At 42.2% G+C, this 23,804-nt stretch overlaps 2 protein-coding genes across 3 annotated transcripts in view; one reads left to right on the top strand and one right to left on the bottom strand.

Moving 5' to 3' along the window:
- The window catches only part of LOC147325576 (ephrin-A5b-like), an 86,606-nt gene that overhangs the window by 50,026 nt on the left and 12,776 nt on the right, over nucleotides 1-23,804 (top strand). For both annotated transcript variants that reach the window (XM_086300144.1, XM_086300143.1), the window contains exon 2: nucleotides 20,058-20,350. In XM_086300144.1, coding sequence (XP_086156270.1) covers nucleotides 20,058-20,350 — 293 coding nt within the window. The remainder of the gene's footprint in view (nucleotides 1-20,057; nucleotides 20,351-23,804) is intronic.
- Nucleotides 2,716-23,804, bottom strand: part of LOC147325565 (regulator of G protein signaling 7-binding protein B-like) — a 267,021-nt gene continuing 245,932 nt past the window's right edge. The window contains exon 8 of the transcript XR_015130351.1: nucleotides 2,716-2,741. The gene's annotated coding sequence lies outside the window, so the exon portion shown is untranslated. The remainder of the gene's footprint in view (nucleotides 2,742-23,804) is intronic.

Here is a 23,804-nt window from a genome sequence, read left to right as displayed (position 1 = left end):
CAATGTTTATGTTTTTCCTTTTTGTTTTGGTGGTACAGGTGTATAGCTTTACCTGCGTCTCAGGTGATGGTATGTGGGTGTGGTTACAGTCTATTTACCTGATGTCGGTGTTCGCAGCAGGTGTGTTGGGTGAGTGGTTTGTGGGCAAACTTTTCTGTTGACCGTCATTTTTTGGCACACCAGTTGATCCATGCGCTATTTGTAAATTGATTGAAAGCGCAATCAATTGTTTTGTTCTTAAAATAAATGCGCAAAGTACAAGTACGACTCATTATGGATTATTGGAGGCGCGTCACAGGGACACAGCCAACTCAGCCGGCCGCGGCTTTATTTACGGATGAAAGTCGCAACAATATGCCATTTTTAAACTGATAGATCTAAGTTAAAATCTTTAATGTTTTTATACATATCCACAGCCATGGTATTGTAGGTAGTCTGCAATGCATAGCCATAAGCTGTTAACAGAAATTAGCATGCTATCTGTGTTTGCATGCAGTGTTGCCAACTTAGCGACTTTGTCGCTATATTTAGCGAGTTTTCAGACCCCCTTTAACGACTTTTTTTTCTAAAAAGCGACTAGCGACAAATCTGGCGACTTTTTCTGGTATTACTGGAGACTTATCTATGACGTGAAAACGCGTATCACTCTTACTCTCAACAGGCAGCGGTGCTGCCTTGGGCACCTCACCCGTGCCAAAGCGCTCCCAGGCGGAGGATAGTCCTCCCCCAGCCGCTATCAGGGCAGGAGACGTTCACACCTGTGCATCCAAACAGCAAATGAATCACGCATGGGCGAAGCCGCTGCTCCCGCACTGACTGTAACGCAGTCAGTTCTTTTACTGTTATGCTGTTTTGTGGATCACAAGGTTTAAAACTACTTATAAACTCTCACACACAAAGTAACTCCACCAGAACGCCAATTTCGGGTCACTTTTGCTGGTCCAGGCCCGGATAAAGGAGCAGGGTTGGATCTGTGACATTAAAAAACAATAATTGCTAAAAGAAATTTAATTTGCAGTTCTAAATACATTCTAACTGCATTTAGGACTTTTTTACTCACTTTATGTCTCTTCCACGATGTTATTTCTCTCTCCAACAGCGTAGGTTACAATTACATTAGCATGACCAATTGTGCAAATTAGACGATGACGTCATTTGGCGACTTCTAGCGACTTTTAGGACAGCCAATAGCGATTTTCCTTACTGAGGAGTTGGCAACACTGTTTGCATGTTAAATTACACAGAGTACAACTGAGCTAAAACAGGAGTGATGTGCTGTTTTTTCTTTGTACCAGCTACAAATTGAGCAGTTGTGTTTGCAACCATATGTAATGTACAGCTGAGAGGTGATAAAAGTGTGGATTTTTTCTAGGGCTGCTCGATTATGGCAAAAATGATAATCACGATTATTTTCACTGAAATTGAGATCTCGATTATTTGACGATATTTATTTAACCCTTTAAGACCTACTATAGAACCAAGTCCGCCAGAGCTTATATTAATTTTTTACATGTTGTAGTGCCATTTATGGGAGCATTTCAAGTTGCTATACAACTGTTATAGCCCATATTTTAATAATATGTATGCATTAAGTCCATAGTAACTACATTAATTGCAAAAAAGTGCAATAAACTACAAAAAACAAATTGAAAATCGTTTTTGGTTTTTTTACATATATTTCTACTTGGAGAAATTTAAGAGGTTTATCCCTCAAAACTTTAAATACAAAAAAGTTGCAAAAAATAGTTTACAACAGGAAATTTATTTTGAGTGTCTTCATAGTTTTATTTTGGAGATACACCAATTTTTATATACACTGCAGGAAAAACGAAAAAACAATCCTATGATGCAAATTTGCAAAGAAAACAGCAGGTGCATCAAAATAAACTATTTCCAGCAGTGCAATTCGAGTTCTAAGCATCCCAGAAACTATTCAGAAAAGTCAAACATGACCAGTATAGGCTTTTAAGGCCTACAAGTAAAAAACTACATTTCCGCGAAAATGACGTCACTTCCGGTTTCGGCCAGGAAATGTCGGACATGTGATAGTTCGCGCTGACGTCTGTTTCACGGTGGGAAGTGTTAAGAACAGCTGATCGGTGAAGCGTGTTTCTGGAATATTATGCTTTTGTTCCTGCAAGCGCTTTTTATGCAATTTTTGCAAAGCTTTTTGTGGAAGGAAACCGTGACCGAGGACAAGCTGATGGCATAAGATGTAAGTACAACTCCTCCGGTTTCATATGGTAAATGGTAAATGGCCTGTATTTATATAGCGCTTTACTAGTCCCTAAGGACCCCAAAGCGCTTTACATATCCAGTCATCCACCCATTCACACACACATTCACACACTGGTGATGGCAACCAACAGCAGTCACTCTCCTCTCCAAATAACTCCTGCTTAGCTTTCCGAGCTTCCCTCGGGTCCTCTTAATCAGCGGTCTCCAACCTTTTTTGCGCCACGACTGGTTTATGCCCGACAATATTTTTACGGACCGGCCTTTAAGGTGTCGCGGATAAACGAGGGAGGGGCTAATAATCGGCTCAGTCATTTTTAATGATCGTTGAAAGCCCAGATCGTAATCGTGATTAAAATTCGATTAATTGAGCAGCCCTAATTTTTTCTAAAGCTGACAGAGATGAAATTGGCTACAATTTAGCGATTGTTTTCAGTTGGTCAAAGCTGAGCACAGTTAGCTTGTTAACGTGTTGATGCCGAATTTTGTGTATCGTTGCACCCCTACTAGTTAAGTAGCTAACAGAAGCAGATTTTACCATCAGATGTTGATGTTAATTAGCCATTGTGGCATGATATATTGGTATTTCTACTTGTTAAAATATTGTATGCGCTAGAATTTTCCAGTAGCTGTACAGTTTCATGCTTAGGATTAGGTTACACACTGTGTAAGGAATTATGTACAAAATACAGTCTACTGCTTGATGAAAGTATCTGAAATTAGACACCCTGCTTTTTATAACTAGAACTTCTTCAGAGTTTCATAAAGACAAACATGCTGACATGGAGCAGTTGTTGAATTTATCTGACATATTAGCTATGTTGGTGTTGTATAGCACATACATGTGTTTGGAGGGCTACAAACACAACAACCAGCTTATCCGAGCATCGTTGGCAGAGCATAACAAGCATAACATTTTTAAAATGCATCGTGTTATTATCTCATTTAAAAACTAACAAATAACTATACAAAACAAATGTTAGGGGAATCTAACATAAATATTGATCAATATATCAGATTTTTAAATCATCAAATATCAGTATTGGTATCAGTCTTAAAAATCCTGTATTGATCAGGCTCCACTTTAAAGTGTTTCTTTTGAAATTATATACGCTCTATAAGTGAATCATGCATTACCACAGGTCAGCAGCAGTACTAGATCATGATGTGATTTTAATGAAACAGGATACCAGTTTATTGAGTTTCTGCCCCTCCCTGGTCAAATAACAGCAGCATTGATTAAGCTGTAAAACTCTTCTCCGAGCTCTGGTAATTGGTGGAGAGATCAAACCTGTGGCTGTTTTGACAACCGGATGGTTTCTCCCACCGCTAATCGTCCCTACTCCTCTGGCTTCAAACCCTGAAGGACAGGAAGGATGTACATTAAGGGCTGAAGTACTCAAAGTCGTAAAAAGTAATGACAGTGTCTGCTGGTACTGGCGAGCAGCTGCAGTCCAATCGTGTGCCTACAGTCCATTATTTGAAGACAACGTGTGAGTGGTCGTATCTTTTTACAATGTTCCTAATGGTTATGGATGAAAATGATGGCACACATGATGACGGCGCTCTTTCCACAAGGCGATAATGGCGGTCACATGCCATTTAGGACAGGAGAGAGCGGGTTGCTAATGGCAGTGAAAGGGCAGGGAGAGGAAGGAAGAGGCAGAAGGTTCGGGGCTGTATTAAAATGATCAGAGATGGCAGCCCTGAGAGGGAGTGAAAGAAGAGCAGGCGGAAAGATGAAGAAAGGGATGCTAGCGTAAAATGAGCACAGAGGAAGGGTTAAGATGGCAAGTCTAGCCCTGCTCTGCTCTCTCCGTCTCCCCAGGGGGTATATGAGAGATGAGAATGCCTATCATTCAGTGAAGAGGAGTATATTTATCCAACCCTCCACCCCAAGACTCCCATTGAATGTGTTTGAGCTCTTTTCCTCTTTTAAATCTTTCATTTTCAATTTTCTTTCTTCATTTTTCCTCTCCTCTTTTTTTCCGCTTATACATCTCCCATTGTCTCCTTGTCTGTGAAACTGCTGCTCTCCTATGCCACGAAGCACAGAATTGATGATTGTTCAGCTATAATTAAATCAATAGTGCAATATCAAAATATATTAATGTACAGTAAGCTATATTCAGTACCGTTTCGTTTTATTTATTACGTGCCAGTTCACAGTACCAGTCATCGCAAGGCTTGTTAAATTTCAGGTAAAGCCAACAATTCTTTGAGCAAGCAGTTGGAGAAAGCGGGCAAAAGTATAGAAAATTTACATTCAAAATGTCAAAAAATGTTTAGAGTTATCTGAAACTGTGAAACAGCAATTTTCATTAAAAGAAAACTTTATTGACCACTAGGGGCAGCAAACTGAGCTGTGCTGGAAATGCAGGAGTTAGCGGGAGATTTTTTGAAGTGCAACCAAGCATCATTTGTAATGGCAAAATGTTTGAACACAGAAGATTAAAGAAGACAGTTAGCAGCAGCTATCCTCGGTCTCTTTCATTCCTGGGAGCATCTGTCTTCCGTATCAGTATTTACACCCTCGGATCATTGTCTTTGAATTCCTTGCATGAGTGCTGACCTGATAATGACTCAGTCTTCATGTGAATACGTATATTCGAGTGCACCCGTTTAGCAATGGATATTTGGCCCAGATCAGCAGTTTTTTATAGGTCACATTTGGCCCTGACTGAGAGTGAGCCTGACTGCCTCAGCTCAGTCACAACTTTGCCTCATAGAAGCTAAACATCAGGTGTGCTGTGGCATTTTAAGCCACATCTGGTCCGCAAATGACCCATTTCAAGCTAAGATTGTGATTTTTAGTTCACATTTAGCTCACAGACCATTTACCAGTATCATAACTTAGCTATAAGTTAGACGAGAACAGGTCCAAATGTGTCCCCTGCCTGAGAGGTGTTTGTTCTGTGTTGCCCTAACTGGTCACTGATGCTTTGCTATTAGTAGCACTTGGCTGGGGAACCTAGCTAAGCTGACAAGAATCAAACCTACTCGGACAAGTGTTTCTAGACTACAGTATGTCTACAAGCACAGCACCAAGTCTCTATCAATTATTAAACAAGGCTATAGAAGCTTTATTGAGATGCTGTTCAGCCAACATTTACATTTAGCCCAGACATAAAAGAACCATCACGATGATAAAGGAATCATCCTGCAACTCAAAAAGCTCACTTGATTCATTGTTTCCTTATCCTTGTTTTTGTTTAGTTTTCTTGACTCAACAAATTATCTCTTCCTCTCCATTTTTGGTCTCCAATCACACATTTCAGTTCAGCCTGAGCCAAATCTTGATATTTCTCTTCTTTTTCTTCTTCTTATTTTCCGACTCACAAACGAGCGTAGGCAGTGACGGTGTCGCGAGCAACTGTCAGAGTGAGACAGAGAAGAGAGTCTGAACAGCAGGCTAGTATCTTCTCTCCAATAACAATTACATCAAGTGGTGTGTTAAATGAGGTGGCCCACGGTTCAGGGGCTAGGGCTAATCACTGCAGTCTGCTCCCTAAAATACAGCGATAATGACGGGTGGATGGGAGGATTTAGTTGCCGCCAAATGCCTAATTTAACCCAGGCGCATACTGTACGTGGAGAGAAAGGCACCATGAATGAAAAGAAAAAGGACATTTCTGACAAAAAAAACGGAGACACACATCTGTCTTACGTCTCCTTCCCTTTGGCGAGGTGTGGAGGTTAAAAAGTCATCTGCTTGTGTTCTCAGATGGAAGCCGGCCCGCGGTGAGGTGATCTATCAACGGCGGCTCTATCTCTCCTTTACGGCCCTCTCTCCATCATCACATAGCCGCAGTAAATCCTTCCTCAATCTGACGTGCAGCTGCTGACATGTGGTTCCTATCTAGCCATTTCACCACTGGCCCGGATTCAGCCGAGGTGGCGCTCATTGTCACCGCCATCACCGATCGCTGATCCGGGGTCAGTTGTAAAGTTCAGAGAGCAGGCCGGAGAAAGACTGGATGTCAGGTGTTGCGAAACATTTGATGAGAACGTGTTTGTGGACCACATGTTTCTTGGGATGTGATGAGGATGTGAGTTTATTGAAACCTTTGAAAGGGCGTGTCTGTGTATGTGAGGGGGCTTGGCTTTGTTTAATGCTGGTCAGCTGTTGGATAGCAGCTGGTGATATTTTTTTTGGCCAGTCCACCGTATTGGACAGGTCGGCTTCGTCCTGAGCCAGATTTCTGCTGCTCAGAATAATATGAGCCGGGTCTGCAAAAGTCACGTATGTGTGGGCGGATTTCACGTTTTTCTCTTAAATTTTGTATCCAGGGAGAATTGACCACTTTCAACAGTACAATATATAACTGTTGGCTTTACTTTGGACCGTTTCCACATTAACAACACTGAGTTAACAAAAAGACTTCATTTCTCTTACCTTCAGTGGTTTTTAGTTAACATTTTGCTTGCATTTTTCCAGAATTTGAGATACTGATGCCATATTTGTAGTACAACTATTCTCAATAGTACTGGGCTTCCCAGGAACCATTTCCCAATAATCCAGAGCTGCTTGAGTATATATTACTAGATTGTACTTTCTGTCACAAAACTCCCCATGCCGCTGCTTTTTGATTTATTTAAAACTTAAATGTTCATCACTTTTGTGGCCACAAACACTTGGAAAAAAATCAAGGCCTTAATTCTTCTTGACGTTATTCTTGTTAGTCACAAATCCGTCTTCCTAAACTTTTGTCTCCTGCTGCCTCTGTGTGCATCAGCATCAGCAGGTATGTATTCACGTGAAATTCTGGAGCACCTCTCACCTTCATTTATGCTCCTTAGCAGCAGGAAACCGCTTTATATGCATTGAAATTTGCCCACTGGAGGTCCTAAAAGATGGGCCATTACCTCACCGAGTGTACGACTCTCACTGCGCCGAATATGTGAAAGAGGAACATGGCCTCCACCGGCGCTGACACTGGAATGCTGCGGTGGGTGTGAATATGAAATACAGACTCTTAAGGAGGAGCGTGCGAAACTGAACCCAGGACTTCTAAAGGCGGCGCGTGTGAATCCGAGCCGAGGCTCTCTTAAGGCGGTATGCGCAGATCTGAGATAGACTCCGGTTTGAGAGCTGATGGACGAGACTCTGACAGACATTCTGTGTCATGGGGATGAGGCGGAGGGGGCCTTTCAGGGGCAGATTGAGCGGACCAGGTGGTACAGTTTGGCGTTGGCATGCAGAGCACTCAGGGGATCCTTCTATGTTTAGCCTTTACATGATATTACATGTGCTGTTTTTTCTCGACCTGCTGTTGGGTGTAAAGTGGAGTGAGCCCACCGACGTCCTTACAATGAACACATCAAACTTTATGAGTCTTTAGAACTTTAGTAATCGCCCTGCACCAATTGGAACCTTACATTATAAAAGAAGATATAGAAAAACTTCATTAATTAGATTTAATTTAAATCTGATTTAACTAGTTTAGAATTTCTGCTTTTATTTTTCAAAGCTAAAATCAATGTAAATGAAGTTTGCGGATCATTTTGGAGGACTTCAGATCAACTAATTACATTATTTACAGACATCCCAGTATGCATCTTTTCAGTTAGTTTCAATAAAATATATATATTCACCATTTTCTGGATTAATATTAGGGTGATGCTTTGTAAATTTCATTCGTACCTGTGTTTTTAGATTTCAAATATGTTTAACAGTTTTACTGGGATAATCTTTTCCCACGTTTCTTCAGTTTTCAGTTTTGCAATAGCAATCACAAGACTACATCATGGATGGATGGATAGATGGATGACTGGTGAAATGATGTGACTCAGTTATTTTCTTCTGTATTTCCAGGAAACTCTGAACAACAATTACTCCCTACTTTTTTCTTAAAATCTTCAACACAATGAGTGGCAACTTAATAACTGTAGTAACACATTCTCAATTTGCCTTGTAATTAGTATCAAATTGCATGGGACTTTTGAAGTCTCCTAGTAATTTTCATCAGCAGCAGCAGGATGTTTCCAGACTTCTGCCAAAAGAAAAAAACAACCTCTATGCGGGGGGAAAACTGCTGGCTAATTTTTGTGAAATTAATTGGGAAAGATTCCTGGAAATCATAAGGGGAATACAGGAGCCATGAAATAAACTGTTCCCAGGTTTTTTAGCTGATTTCACCAGAAAAATCTTGAGGGACCACCATGACATGAGAGTCACAGTAATCATGATAATCACAAAAAATTATAGAGGCAAATGAACAGAGAAAACTGTGAGCAGTGCCTTTCCAAAGAAAAGCTTCTCAGCATGAATGGACAACAAGGATTTTGAGGAATGGGAACCAGTGGTGTTTCGAGCCTGTAAAATCCATTGAGACTGTGAATGTTAAATTGGGCCAAACAAACTCAGAAAGACACACATTCACACACAGACCTCCTAGTTTGTATAAAAGACCTGTGGGAGTTTTAAATCAGGGATGTGCTCGTTCCCAGTCCCCTCCTTTGCGTCCTTTTGGTTTTTCTCACATTATTTTGGCTTCTTCTTTCACTAGTTAATCCTTCACTCTGCCGCTTCCATTTTATCCTCTCTCGCTCTCTTGTCTTTAGGCCTCACATACAACCCTCCATCTCCACCCCTCCACCTCCAGAACCTTGAACACAACAATTTTTCCAAGCCTGAGTTTTTAGCATTTCACCATCTCCCCACAGAACGCCTATTACTCAGCCAAGTCAGCTCCACCGCACTTTGATGTGTGTGAGACCTCACTGGTGGATAAGTGCTGGTGTTGGTGTGTGTGTTTGCATGCAGTCGTAGTGGGGTGTGTGTGCATGTGTGTGAATGCATTGCAGGCTTGTCATGGGCGGGTGATTGAGTCCAGACGTTGTGGGCTCCTCTCGTCACCGTTGTCCCTCCCCTCCGACACCACCACCAACCAGTCCTGGTTGTGGGTTCAGAGTGTTTTGGGCCCAGGGCGGCCTGGAGGGGCAGGGCCATGGCTCCCTGGGGTGCAGTAAAGTGATAGGGCTGCACAGGGGGTTAGGATCGCCCCTGGGGAGCGAGGTCGGAGGTCAGAGTCTTGGCCTCGCAGTGGGGATCAGGGCCATGTTAGTTAAACATGCTTCAGGTGGGGCCTTCCTGTAGAAATCACTGCTGCTTAGGCTAGCTCGCATCTGGCTTTCTGTCTGGTTTGTGTGTGCACGTGCACTAGTTTTGCTTGTTTGTATTGCTGCTTTACTCCTTTGTGTTACTTTTTATGGCTAAACTTTCTTTTTTAATGTCCTACTTATATTAAAGAGAGTAGAAACAGGGATATTAGCATTGATATCCAACTAACAAGCCTAAATAAATACATACTAAGTATTTTTGCATACTACGTCTGGTGCTTGGACTCACCATACATTTGTGCTACATGAAATTATTAAGACAAATATGTTAAAGACAGAAATATTTGCCTCATTCTGCTGGAAAGATGGAGCAAGGAAGGTTTTTTCTCCTGGCTTCATGTGCTGACTGATGCTCCAATTCTACTTTAAGTTTTTGAAAATCTAGCCGCACGAGGCATGACGTTCGTGAACGAGTGCACAAATGGACCACGCAGTTTGTTTTCCATTTGTGTTTGGCACTTTTTCTGCACTAACCTTAAGGTCCAGAATGGAATAAGAAAAATAAAACACGAAGGTTTTTCAGAAAATACAACAATCATGATTTCAGCCTTTTCTTCCAAGAGTGTTATAGAGACGGGAAATGACTTTAACTGGTGGCCATAGATGTGAATTCTTTCATTTTAAAAAGAAAATGAGTCTTTTTGTAAAGTATAATGTTGCATTTTCTGAAATTTTGTTGTATTTTTTTTGTTTTGTGGTTATGATGTGGACCTCAGAGTAGAACGATATGTAGGAATGCTAAAGAGCCAGCTAAGGCTGAATTGAGTAAACGTTTTGGCTGATGTGTCTCCTCCTAATGTTCATTTAGCAGTCTGGCTCCTTGTTGAACATATTAAACTTGCAAAGTATTAAATTAAAGCATAGTTGTGTAATAGCGCCAAACCTGTTACGCAGCTATGCATACAGAGCTCAGAGTGTATGTCAGCAGTTGCTGGTTGTTGGCCTGAGGGTAGCTGTTGGTGAGGCAAGAAAATAAAAAACATGAAAAAACATTACTGCACCACAAAGAGGGATTTTTTTTTCTTAAGGATTATAAAAATACTTAATGACACAGCAGTGGCATCAAACATCTCTACATGCTATTCTAACATAATGTGGCCTCTTTAAAATAACTACTTTGGCTTTATTTTATTCAGTTCTAACTTTAAAAAGCTTTTTGTTTAATTGAATCTAATTCCTATGTAATTTCATTTTGTTAACTTCATAACACATATTACAAATTACCAATATAATCAAAAGTTTAAATAAATAATAGGGCTGGTTTAATGTGGATATTTGTTGATCATTTAAAGCAGGACAAAAAAGAAAGAAATGAACTTTATTGATTCAGTAAAGTCAGCCCATTAAGTGGAAGACAATGAAATGCCTGCAGAACACAAAGATGGCGGGGAGAGAGCGGGACTCCTGTCTATAGCAGCAAAAAACAGAATAAATGAAGCATGAAGCATTTCATGGGGAATTGACGTTTTTAAGAGACTTTTTAAACTTCACCTTCCATCCCTCAGCAGCTTCTAAGATGGACGACAGCGAGGTCAGGCCGTCACCTGGGCTCAGACACTGACCAAACACTGGTTCTCAAGCTGAATAATGGGCTGTCACTAACCCCTGACCTCAGCTCAGAGTCTAAGGTGTCAGATCGATATCAGCCGAGCACGCTGAGCGTCTCGTCTGACGGGAGGCGTCCCGGGATGTTCAGCCACTGAACCCTGCACGAGCGCACACACTCACTCCGTGTGCTCGCCACCAGAATCACGTGCACACGCCTGCCCATATCTGCAGCGCCTCGCAGATTGTTCCTCCATCCACTTGGGCAGGTGCTGATGGGACATATGCTAGCCGGGTTATTTTAACCAAACCTGCTGTGGGCCTCCTGGAGTCATGTGACATTAGAAGTACTTGTGTGTCTGCGCTCATGTTTAGTGCTTGTTTGCCTGCTTGCACACACTCTCAGGTATGTTTGTTAAAAGCGGCGATTCCATGGCTGGAGCGCTGTGTTGCTGTAAACTGCGGTCATGGAAACCTGAACAAGCATCTTTAGCACAGAGGGGGTTTATGAGTCGCTCTGTCGGCCCCTTGGGGTTTTACACTGACTGAATGATGGAGCCCTGCTGTGTGTGCGTCTGTGTGCTGACTCACACTCACCCCATGCTTCCATTGCTGCTTTGACCTCCTTGACACCAGAATAGCGCTGTCAGTAATTAACCTGCCTCATTCATGTAAGACAGGAGGAGAATCGCTTGTCTCACTCAGTTTGTGCACAGTCAGAAATACTCATCTGAAAGGGTCGGGTCACTCAGAGTCGCTCGGCAGCAGTCTGACCAGCAACAACTTGTTTTAAAAGTGGAATAATTCGCGATCAGCTGATCGCTCCACACGAACATCAATCAGAGTTTTATATTTCATTTCAGGAGACCCATATAGGACTCAGACTGTAAAAGTACTCAAAAAGTTATGTTTTTAAACTTCTATATTGAGCAGCAAATTAGCTGCACACATTAGAAATCTGCCCACGAGCTAGAATTGCATTCAGCATATATATAGTGAGTAATTATCTTAGTATAAATTATTACTTGGATATTAAGAGACATTCTGGTAATTTGCACTTGAGATGTAGGCAGGGATGCTGGAAGCAGGAGGGCTGAGGGGCCACTGGGGTTCCCGCTTCATTAGGTCAAGTAAGCAAACACAATATTAGGTCTTATGTTTAACATCAGAAGTTTAATTTTTTTTCTCCCTAAATCTAATAAAGAGGACATTGCATTGTTGGCTACAGTGACTACAGTGAGTTCTCTTTGACGCGTTTGAGCCTTTTTAAATTGTTGCGAAGAGACAACTTTAAATTAAAGGCGCGTTTCAGGCCCCGCTTCATGTTGCTGTTCTGTTCTTCTGGAGGAATTTTGTAAAGTCAGAGAAAATAACCCTGATTATATCACACTGAGGTCATCGGGGTAACGCAAATTTCAGGCTGTTGAGTGTTGAGTTTGTAATAAGTGGGCATTTACCAGGAAAACAAGGCCTCTAATGGAAAAATGCTGCATTAGTCGCATTATGTGAAATGTAGCCTGTCTCATGCTTGGTTCCAGCTTTTCCATTTTCCAAGGAATGTTAGATTGAACATAAAGTTCTTTCCAAGAAATTAAAGATGTGAAAAATAAGGCTTTATTTAAAGTGTGCGTGTTTAGCAAACTTAACATTGCAAAACATCTTGGAAACACTATTTTGAGAGTTCAGCATCACCTTTAGTAATTAGTTTGTTCTCAAAGTTTGCGCTGGTACATGAAGTGCTCAGAGACAGGAGCTTTGTGGTAAGTTTGGTTAGAGTACGTGAAGCTTTACGTAGATCCTTGTCTGTCTGTCGGAGCTCCTGCAGCTGCGTTGAAGGACGAGTTAGCAGTTGACACAGTCAAGACCGCCAGGAACCAACGACGAACTGTCCGCTCTCGCTGCTCCCATCTCATCCAGCCTCTGTTCTCCCTTTCTGAACTATCTGAGGTGCCTTCCCACAAGCAGCAATGTGTTTTCAATCAGAGGCCAATTATTCACCTCCACTGGTTTTGTTCCCAGCAGAAAAAAGAGAAGCAGAAAACGGGGAACTGTCTATACTTTACAGGCTCCATTTTTCCCATCTCTCTGCTGTCAGCACCCAGCCGGCCTGAGCCCTCTGGCAGACACATTATGTGTTTAAATGCAGTCTGTGCCTATGTGAGTGTGTTTGTGAGTCTATGGACAGATGTGTGTGTATATAATTAGCCACCTAAGTAATGGTGGCTTTAACTTTCCAGAGGCGGAAAGCTGTGAATGATTGGACAGGTGGAGGGAGGGCGATCAAGACCTCCCAACCCTGAGGGCAACGGGGTGGACAGACCCCATCTGGTGACATCACATTACATGATCAGGACCTTATCGGGCCCATTAAGGGCTCCCCCTTGAGGGTGCGACTGGGAACTACAGACTCTGTGGAAAAGTAAGAAGCAGCGTGAGGGCTGCACTCTGCGGTTGTTGCATTTGCATCTTTCAAGTGTTTGTGTGACAGGAGCTTCATGTGTTTCTGTGGGCTCAAAGCATTGCTTCTTTTCTCTTTTTGTGGAATAACCCTGGGAAGCTGCCCCTCGTGTGACCCACCGTGTTCATTAGGAAAACAACAGGGCGGCTTTATCCTGTTCTCCTCCTTCCACTCGTCTTCTACTGTTTTCTTTTTCCCAATCAGGTCTTACCGTTTATCAGTCTTCCATTTGATTTTCTCCTCCTCCACTCTTCTGTTTTACCCTGTTTTCTTTGATAACTACTTCGGTTTATTTTCCCGTCTTTCATTTTGCTCCCGCTTCCTTTCTTTTGTTTAACCTCACTTCCTCCACTCCCTGTCTTTGCCCCCTCTACTCCCTCGTCCTCACTCCTGTTTCCCGTTTTGTTTCTCCAAGAACTTTCCAGTTTGTTTTGTTATCTCTGAATTTCCTACAGGGCAGTGCTGTAACTTCTGTGCAGTCAAGGTTGTGGCTACATTAAGAAATCTTCACGAGGTTGTGAACTTTTTGATGGGTGGTTTTAGTTCTTGTAGGTTTACTTTTACAAAGTTTTTACTGTCATTTTTTCAGTTTTAAAGAAAACATCTTTTCAGACCCAAAAGAATTAAACTATGTCAAAGAGATATGTTCTGAGGAAGGTAAAGGAGACGTGTGCAGACTAGGGATGCACAGATATATCAGCCCATTAGTTGACTTATATTGGCCTTTTGAGACATAGGATGATGTTTTCTGATGTAAGTGGCTGATAATTGTGGACATTTAGCCAGGATGAAGTCAGAGTGATGAAAAACTGAAAAACTTTTAACTGAAGATTTCTTTATTTCACTGCACAAACAGAAGAATAAAAAAGAATAAAAACAAAAATAAAACATCAGTAAGTGCATCAGTCATAGGTTAAATTATTTTAAACACAAATACCAACCCAGATTTTCACAATCGGTGCTTCCTGAGTGCAGACGGGGTTTTTTTTTTCTTTCCTTTTATTCGTGGCAATAAAATAAAAAGTAAATACATATAGGTCTCACTCTCTGCCAGAACATAATTCCTGGCAGCAAAGAGAGGGCCTGAAACGTCATTTAAAACCCTCATGTTGGGAAATAAAACAGTAATGCTTTATTTACGGTCCTGCTGTTTCTCAAGACTTTCCTTCAATGCTTCCTGGAACAAAAAAAAAAAAAGCTTTGTAATATGGGAGAAAAGCAAAAGCAAACAACGTTCTTCTAGAGATTCGTGAGCACCGTTGTTTGTCACAGAGAAAGAAATCAAACCTTTAATGCAATAGATATGAAAAAATCTGAATAGTGCAAAGGCACCTTTTCTTGTTTTCTTTCCTGTTTTCACACCCTTCCTCCACCTCTCGCTCTCTCTCTGTGTTGTGGTTTCTCTCTAATCTGGCTCGACCATTCCCTACCTGTGCCAGGCCACGGAGTGACACAAACACACCAGATGGGGATAGAGAAAGCAAACAAAGTGGGAGAGCTGACTGAAAAGAGGGATTATCCATAGATGTGTGCTTTGTTAAGAGCTCCGGTTACTGATTCATTGATTAAACCCCTCTAACTGGGCATGAGTAATTCAGCCAATCGGGGATCATTAATCCCTAAGACAAATGGACTAAGGTGCTTTTGTTTTGTTAATGGCTCATTATGACACATTTATAACTAATACTGAACTGTTGAACCAGAATTTTTTTTTTCTGCTAAGGTCTAATCGTTCTTTCTGCCTCCTGCTATCAAACCCCGAAGCCTTGTTCAGCCTTCGACACCTCCCGCTGCTCAGAGCAACAGCAAAAGGAAAAACATAACTGTTGAAATTGCCTCGATCAGCCCTGTGAAGGCTTAATGACTCACTAAATAGCCTATAACAACAAAGCCATTTAGAAAAACGGATGAATAAATCTTTTTTGATGAAAATGAAGAAACCCTATTGCTGGTGACTGAGAAAGCAGTTGAGGCTTTTTAGCTGGGTAAAAGAAAAAGAAAAGTTTCTTTCACACGCTTCAGTCCAGCCCAGAATGGGGGTCCTTCTAGTCTTAAGTTAGATGAAGTAGAGATCAGAGCAGAAATCAGCAGGAGACAGACTTTGGTTAAAAGAAGAAACCCGAAGGCAGCAAGGGCTGTAATTTCATTTATTCCACTACATCGCGGGTCTGCCGGTGCATTTATGGCTCTGCGTCTTATCAATATTTCACTTGTGCCACTCAAAAACGTCCGTACAGCCTCCATCTGGCAAACATCTGGCTCATCTGCTGGCGCTCTCGCTTCTCTCACCCCGCATTTTATCGTCTTTCGCAGTAAACACCTACAGTCCATATGCAGCCCGCTTTTCGCAGCACATGTTTGGCTCTGCTCGGAGCTAGAATCCAATCCTGTGTTTCACAGTCTGACCGTAAACGAGCAGCAGAGAGAAGCGCATCCAAGACACGAGTAAGAAACCGGTCATTCAAACTACATTTACAGGCAGGCAGGGGTGCACGCTGTTTCAGAGGGCACCCTCTCTCTGCTTAGAGTACATTTTTTGCCAAAAAGAAATATGTCAAGATTAAATCATGAATGGTTTCACCAACAGCTGTTGATCGATCATGGGCTGTGAATAAAAGCCAAAACTGAGAGAGATAAAGGTGCCGCAACAAATCCTCTCCCCGACCCAGGTGTCTGAGGAATGTTTTGACACCCCATCCTCCCTAATCCCTATTCCATGCAATATCTTTCTAGTTTATTTATTGCAAACTTTCCAGATCATTTGAGAAGCACCCTATAATAAATAGCCTGTATTGATCTTTTATGGCTGGAAGCTTTGGGCAGAATTCAGACAGCCGTTCCAGCGAGCGGCATGTGAACTCCAGCATAGTTTTACACCCAGCATTTAAAGTGCAGCATTGTCTCGAGGGTGGCTCTTCTCTGTCGTTGTAGCTGCCCTGATGACTGAAGCACATTTTCTTATTGTCACATTGTTTGGCTCACATAATGTCACACAGTGCTGTCGGACTGTGATTTACAGCCCAAGTGTTGTGTCACTGTAACACTGTGGTTTGTTGCAGAAATTTCAACTGAATTTCTTGCAGGAAAAAGTTTAGCAAGAGAGCCGTGTGAGCAGCTTCTTACAACATCTAAATGTAAAAATTTATCACCGTGTGCCAGATTTATGTTCAACTGGATTATTGAAGTGAAAAAGAACATTTCTTGATTGATTATTGAAGAGAAATCAAGACATTTTCTGGACTACATACACCCATGGGACACTTCATTAGTTACACCTTGCTAGTACTGTCTTGGACCCCTTTTTGCCTTAAGTTTTCATGGCAAAGCTTCAACAAGGTGCTGGAAAGATTCCTCAGAGGTTCTGCTCCTAACTCACATGACAGCGTCACACGGTGGCTGCAGATTTGTCAGCTGCACATCCATAATGAGAATCTCCTGTTCCACCACATCCCACAGGTGCTCTATTGGGGATTTGGTGACTGTGGAGGCCATTTGAGGACAGTGAACTCATTGTTGTGTTCAGCAAACTGGTTTGAGATGATATGAGCTTTGTTACGTGGCACCTTATCCTGCTGGATGCAGCCATCAGAAGTAATAGTTGTGCTTCCACTCCAATAAAGAGGAGATGATGTATGCAGTGTTTAAACTTTAAAATTTCAAGAGAAACTTATTCTTGCATAAAGTCTTACAGTTTATATCCAAGAACAGTTTCACTTGGATAAAGTAGCTCCAGTTTATTCTAAATGCTGTTTAAAAAGCTTTAAAAAAGTGTGGAATCTAACATCCCGAGTGAACTTGTTGTTTTGATTCCCCTGCACTTAAGCACTGAAGAAGTGAAGTGAAAGCAAATCAGTCACTGGAGACTAATTTTACCACGCTTGCTGATGCTTGAAGTAAACTCTGGCCCCTCTTCAGACATGATCCGGATGTATCTGGAAACAAATACTCAAGCCCGAGTAGGGTCACTGTCACTTTCACAAACTTTCTCCTCTTTTCTTTCACAAAGGAATTAGTTAGAAACTCTTTTTAATCCTGACTAATCTTAGCTGTTACTCTGGGGTCGTGTTTGATTGACAGCCTCTGACACTTACAGGGGCACAGCTATAGTTTACAGCTTTGTAAAGACACAGGACAAAGCAGTCTATCCCACTGTGCTTCTGGCTGAGGACATGATACTGTGGAGCCGGCTGACCCCTGGTAGTCATAATATCAGCAAGCGAGTCTGAAACTAAGGCGCGGGGAGGCCATGCTGAGACTGCCAAAGCGCTCAGCTGGTGCTCGAGGGGGGAAAAAACTGGGAGAGAAAACAAGGCTTTGGTTTCACATTTGACCAGACTATAATTAGAGAGAGAAAAAGATTAGAATATGGCCGACGGTGCCACAAGACACCCACACACCCCGCTATCATGCATACACACACATCCACTCATTTGTGGCCCTTGCAAGCCCAGTGGGCTGGCCACTAATCTTGCAGCACATTTACAATCTGTAACGACAACCTGATACCCCCGGCAGGCCACGGCGAGCACACACGTCCCTTTATGCTGCTCATGTACGTGTCAGTAGCAACAGCTGCATCTAAAACCCTCCTTGTCTGTCTCACCTGGCCGCAGATCAGCTGATTGGTTTTCCCATTCCCTCGGTGAGGAGCAGAGACAGGCATAATATGTGATCTGTGGCCAGTGAGGGCCTGTGAAAAGTCAGGATAGAAAACCCCCTACGGTGCTCTGGTGAGTTCACCCATATCGGATCATCAGCCTGCCGCATGCTCCAGCACGGTCTCTGGCCCCATCTCCCCTGACGGTCCTCGCTGTGTCAATGAACAGAGGTGGAGTATTGAAGACATCCGCAGTATGTCAGTGATACTGAACCGCGGGCCATTAGCAGCTATAGAGACACATCCAGCCGGCTGTCCAAGCCTAATCTGTCTCCGCTAAAAGCCTCAGAAATGCAACCTTATACGGCGCCTATGGGAATATATGTTTCCAATAGCTCTCCTCAGGAATGAATACCTGGCATATGTCGCTATTATACTTTTTCCCCACTTCTTGTGTCCACTCGGTGTACAGTAAACACAAGGGGCTGTTTCAAGGCGAGGCTTGAGAACAGGCCTCGTTTTCTCAGACTCACAGATTCCACAAGGGGCTCCTACATCATGCTGTCATATTGGAGCTAATGAAAATCGTATTCTACGCAGGGATCCTCTTAGCGCTGCAAAAGGCACATGCTAACCAGGGGGATTAGTCCTGTAATGCTAGGGGACTTTAATTTCAGCTCCAGCATAAGTCATTGCTGCTGAGTACTAACATTGATATATGGCTTAGGAGTGACTAGCATGTGTCAGGAGAGCTTTCTGCTCAGGCGGGTGCCTTGCGGACGAACTCAGTTGAATCTCACAAGATGCTGGGGATGATTAAGGCTGACATGATGAGATCATGTAAACAAAACCAGAGCCTGCGTGCATCTTTTTGACGGTCCAGCCTGAGCACTTTTTCTTCAGCTGTGGCCTTGTTGAGTTGCCCAACTTTTCACCACTTGTCATCAGGTATTGCTTTATTCACAACTCTTTAGGGAAACGCATCATTGGTGAACATGATGGGTAGAGACTCCCCAAACAAATCAATAAATAACTTCCTGCACACTTAAACAGCTGCTCCTGGTGTACCCTTTAGCAAAGCACTGCTTCAGGGGATCTGAATGTTAAATGTGAAGAACAGCACAAACCAGGCAGCTGCAGAGAGCATGCATGCTCAGTGTATCTTCATTAGGCAAATACATGATTTGAAAGGTCAAGACCAGTAGTCACACTTTGTATGATGTTGCCAGGGGAATCATCTCTTCATGTAAATGTGCAGAACAATCATTACAGCCAATAATAAACCAAGTATGGTGGCATTATTGCTGCAACATAAAACCTGCCCTCACTCTTGATTATAAAGACAAATATTCCAAAAAGTCTTGCTTTTTTTTCAGTCATGTATGCCAAATGTGGTTCAGGATTTGACACTAAAATATTCCTCAGATAACATTTGCACAGTTGGCTTTTTTTCTTTATTATGGAATCAGGGACTTAACCTTGAAGGTTTGGGCCTGGTAAAAATCCCAGTGGGGTTTATAAATATTGTTGCAGGTGAAAAAATAAAACTGACGCTTTACCTGCCTGAATAAAGGCTCCCACATTAAACCACAGACAGCAGTTACAGTAATGTCACCAACTGATTAGTAACATCCTATTATGAAGAAACGAGATGTTTTCACTATAGTCATCTTGGTGTTTTGAAACATGTCAAGGGAGTGTTGGATCTGATTGTGAAACTGCATACTTACTGAGTAATGACTTTTCAACCACAAGTCGATAGCCAGTGTGCATATCGTGGACAGTCCTTCTTTCTCGCTCTTAGAATGACCAAAATGTACAGAATGGACTTTATTCATGACCCAAAATGAGTGACTGAGCCCATTAACTCATCAGGAAAGTGTTGAGAGGTTGAGGCTGAGGGTCTTTTTCCCATGGATTTCTATAGGACAGGAAGCCTTATTTCCCCCCACCACCACCCACCAGCTGTATTGCCCCAAGGTGCCCATTAACAAGAATGCAGGTTTCAAAGCCCTTCCGTACTGGCTTCGCTTTTCAGACCCTGCAGCTATGTCTGTCTTTTAACACTCATGGCGGTTATGTTTCTTCTGTTCCTTCCAGATTCTACCGGGGTGACTACCACATCGACGTCTGCATCAATGACTACCTTGACATCTACTGTCCGCACTACATCGGCCCAGTTGCTGATGATCGAGCAGAGCGCTACGTCCTCTACATGGTGAACTACGACGGCTACAGCTCATGCGACCACAACTCCAAGGGCTTCAAGCGTTGGGAGTGCAACAGGCCTCTGTCGCCAAACGGACCGCTCAAGTTCTCAGAGAAATTCCAGCTCTTTACGCCCTTCTCCTTAGGCTTTGAGTTTCGCCCTGGCAGAGAGTATTATTATATCTGTGAGTATCTGCCTTTTGGATATTGCTAGCATTGCAGTTAGAATTAAATGCTTGATCCGATTTCTTTTTTTTTTCTCATTTTTTATGCATCAAATTAGTCCACATTATAGAAATTCAAAGCTCTTAATTTCAGTAATTTTCTACAAACCAAGAAGTTATTATTTTGGTATTGCTGCTAACTCAGTGGTACAGGTATACTATGTGCACACGTCACCACAATAAGAAGCTCCAAGTATGAAACACATCTGTAGACCAGTATGAAAGTTATCTTGGAATTTCGCAAAAAAGACATCAGTGTTCAAATATTGTTTTGCAAGTCCTTGGAACCAGGGCCAAACCAAAACACAAGCCAGAGGGAACAAAGTATCTCTACTGTTGAGGTCTCGCTCGAGGTGCCGTTTGTTGCTGACTGGCTGAGCTCAGTTTTCTCCTCCTCGTGAGAAGACTCGGGGAAAACAAGCAGCTGGGAAGTCATGTTTTCATAAGTGAAGTCAGTGCCCTGCAGGGCCAGAAGACATGGACTAAATGAGACACAGAGCGCTCGATGGTAGATTTGAGGTATTTAGCTGACACTTGTGGTCGGGAAAGACCCTCACTGGTACTGACATTAATAAGGAGTGGAAGAGTAAGCGGAAAGACTGCTTTGGCATCACAACAAAGATAATAAGATAATAGAGAATATGTAGAAAGCTTATTTCCCATACTTCCCCCACAGTGCTAGTGCAGCTTGGCAGCCTTGCCTCCAGACTGAGGTCACTGATTTAACCCGTCAAACAATAATTTCCACTTTTATTGTAAGAAAATATTTCGGAAACTTTAACGACACAGCCAGATCAAAGGTGACACCAGAGATTTTCGAAGGTACTAACTTTGAACATTCCTTTCCTTCCATGGATGTTTCCCCGTGCTAGCATCTGGGATCTTAATATCATCAAGACTGCCGTCCTGCGAGTTCTACCGGATCTCATTCTGTATTTTCATTGCAGTATTTTGTATTGTGATATATTACCCGTCACTGGATGTTTCTGTTGGATCTCTGTGTCAATTGGCTAGTCTGTTTGACTCCATTCTCTTTATTGTTTAGGGAGATTGCGTTGTATTTATAGTGCTGCCAAAGAATTGTTGATGTTGTTGCAGTTCCTCAGATGTGGATAAGAAAAGTTATAGATTGCTTAATTCTGCTGCATTTGTTGAGTTGGCACTGAACTGACAGAAGCCAAGGTTTTCTGCAGATTGATGATGATTGATCATCGAAAGAGAGAGAAGAAAGGCAGAGAGACAGTCCATATGCCCGAAACTGCACAAAGCCATATGGACTTTATCTTGCTGACTCAGATTCATGACTCATCAATCAGATACTTGTTTCTTTTCTTTTTCCTCTGAGAACACAGGGTCTGACCACAGGATTAAATGACAAATGACAGACACCTCCAGGAGAATACCAATGCCCTACAGGCAGAACATCTCATGTGTCTGTAGTCAGGGAAAATGCTGGTTGCAGAGGTACTTCTGCAACATGGAAACATGGAAATCTCAGACCGTGTATAATGAATTGCAGCTGTATGTTTATTTTGTGTCCATCTCTTTAAATATTTCATTATTTGAAATCTGGTGGGTGGATGGATGGACTGTCAAGTTTAGTGATGATGAATGGCAAGTCTCAGATGATGTGGAAAGAATCAATGTCAGGAGATATTTGCGTGTGAGTACACAGAAGCATTAGGCAAGCGACAAGATTTTTGGTACTGGAAGTTCTCTGGTTGTGTTTAATAGTCCACCTTGATTCCCATCAGATTTGAGCAGGCTTTAGCTTGGCGATGCATAGAGCTAAGGAAAAAAATACAGGCCATCACTTGACAATGATTTAGCTTTTCATCATTTTAACTTATATGTATTCATATATATTAACCAGTGTGACTGAAAGGGAAGCCTTGTCCTGGAAGACCCTTGGCTGTGCTGGAAGCTTCAAAATACCATTGCCTCCAAAGTGAGCTTTTAACTTCCACAGCATGTCTTTTATTTCCACAGCATGTCTTTTATCCTGTCTTCCTCCCTTCCGCCCCTCCCTGAGCCTGGTTCTGCCGGAGGTTTCTTCCTGTTAAAAGGGAGTTTTTCCTTCCCACTGTCGCCAAAGTGCTTGCTCATAAGGGGTCATATGATTGTTGGGTTTTTCTCTGTATCTATGAAGCGCCTTGAGGCGACTTTTGTTGTGATTTGGCGCTATATAAATAAAATTGAATTGAAAATTGAATTGAATTAACTCTTTCCATTAACTCTTTATGTTTTTCTAATAATCATTCTCTTTTTTTGGAGCAGTTGTGGCTCAGGTGGTAGAGCGGGTCACCTACAGGTTGAAAGGTCGGTGGATTAATCCCTGACACTTCCAGTCTATGTTTTGCAGGATCCTTGGGCGAGATACTGAGCCTTGAGTGCATCAACCAGAGTGTGCGTGTGAATGTTAGACAGGGCACCTTAGCATAAAGGAAGCACTGGATGAATGTGTGCAAGTGGGTAAATGTGAATTGTTGCTCTTATTTTGGTCTCCACCAAGCATGGTTACTTACCTCTCCCTTTAGCATCTAAATGCTTAGAGACCAGTAATATTTCCTGTTGAGTGCTGGGGAAGTAGGGTGCAGTCTGTTTAATAAAGTGCTTTTCTCTGTAACTAAATGTTTGTGCAACTATTGATGGACAAAAGTATTTTTGTGTTTGTATTTACCACAAAAAAAAAAAGAAAAATATTAGCAGAAAGGAGATTTAAGTTTCTATACAGTGTAATGGTTAACATTAGCTTGACTTTAACCAGCACACCAACAAAACTTTAAGCACGGTAAACAAATATCTTTTTTTTGGTATGTCTACAGACATGTACATTTGACGTTTTTAAGCGATCGTTTGTGTTTGTTAAGTTTCAAATGAGCCGTGAAATCCTGAAATTTATACCAATGACAAAAAAAAAATATTTCTGTTTATACAAGAAACCCATATTTTTCCAGATGGATCCGGGTTTTCTTCTCCAGATTCCGAAATCCTGGCTGCGTTACATTAAACATTGTTTTATCAGCTGCTGATATCAGTGTCATATTGCATGTTGACATTATCCTGCACCGGCAAAGCCTAACAATAGTTGATAGTTAATACCGGTGTTATACATGTGGTTTGAGAAGCTGTTGTGTGGGCATGTAAATGACATATTGAGAGGAGTGTTCATGCTTGCTCGTCTCAGTGAAGACAGATACTCCTTTGTCCTCCTCTGCAGTGATTGTCACTCGCCTTAGGCTTGGCAAAGGGGGGGGGGTGCATGTCAAATGGATGACACCTGCAGCTGCATGTGGACCAACCCTTCAGGCAGACAGACAGACAGACTCTTAGGGGAAAGCCATCCTGGTGTGAGATCAGTACTATGGCTAGTCCTAGAAGGTCAAAGGTCACCAGTATGATGACGAGGTTTTTG

The sequence above is a fragment of the Aulonocara sp. 'chitande type north' Nkhata Bay genome, linkage group LG7, assembly GCF_057382095.1.
Source record: "Aulonocara sp. 'chitande type north' Nkhata Bay isolate Kocher_YH1m ecotype deep benthic linkage group LG7, A_spYH_male_GT1.1, whole genome shotgun sequence".
Classification (NCBI taxonomy): Eukaryota; Metazoa; Chordata; class Actinopteri; order Cichliformes; family Cichlidae; genus Aulonocara; species Aulonocara sp. 'chitande type north' Nkhata Bay.
The sequence above is the reverse complement of the archived record's forward strand: the minus strand, read 5'-3'. Positions and strand labels throughout refer to the sequence as shown.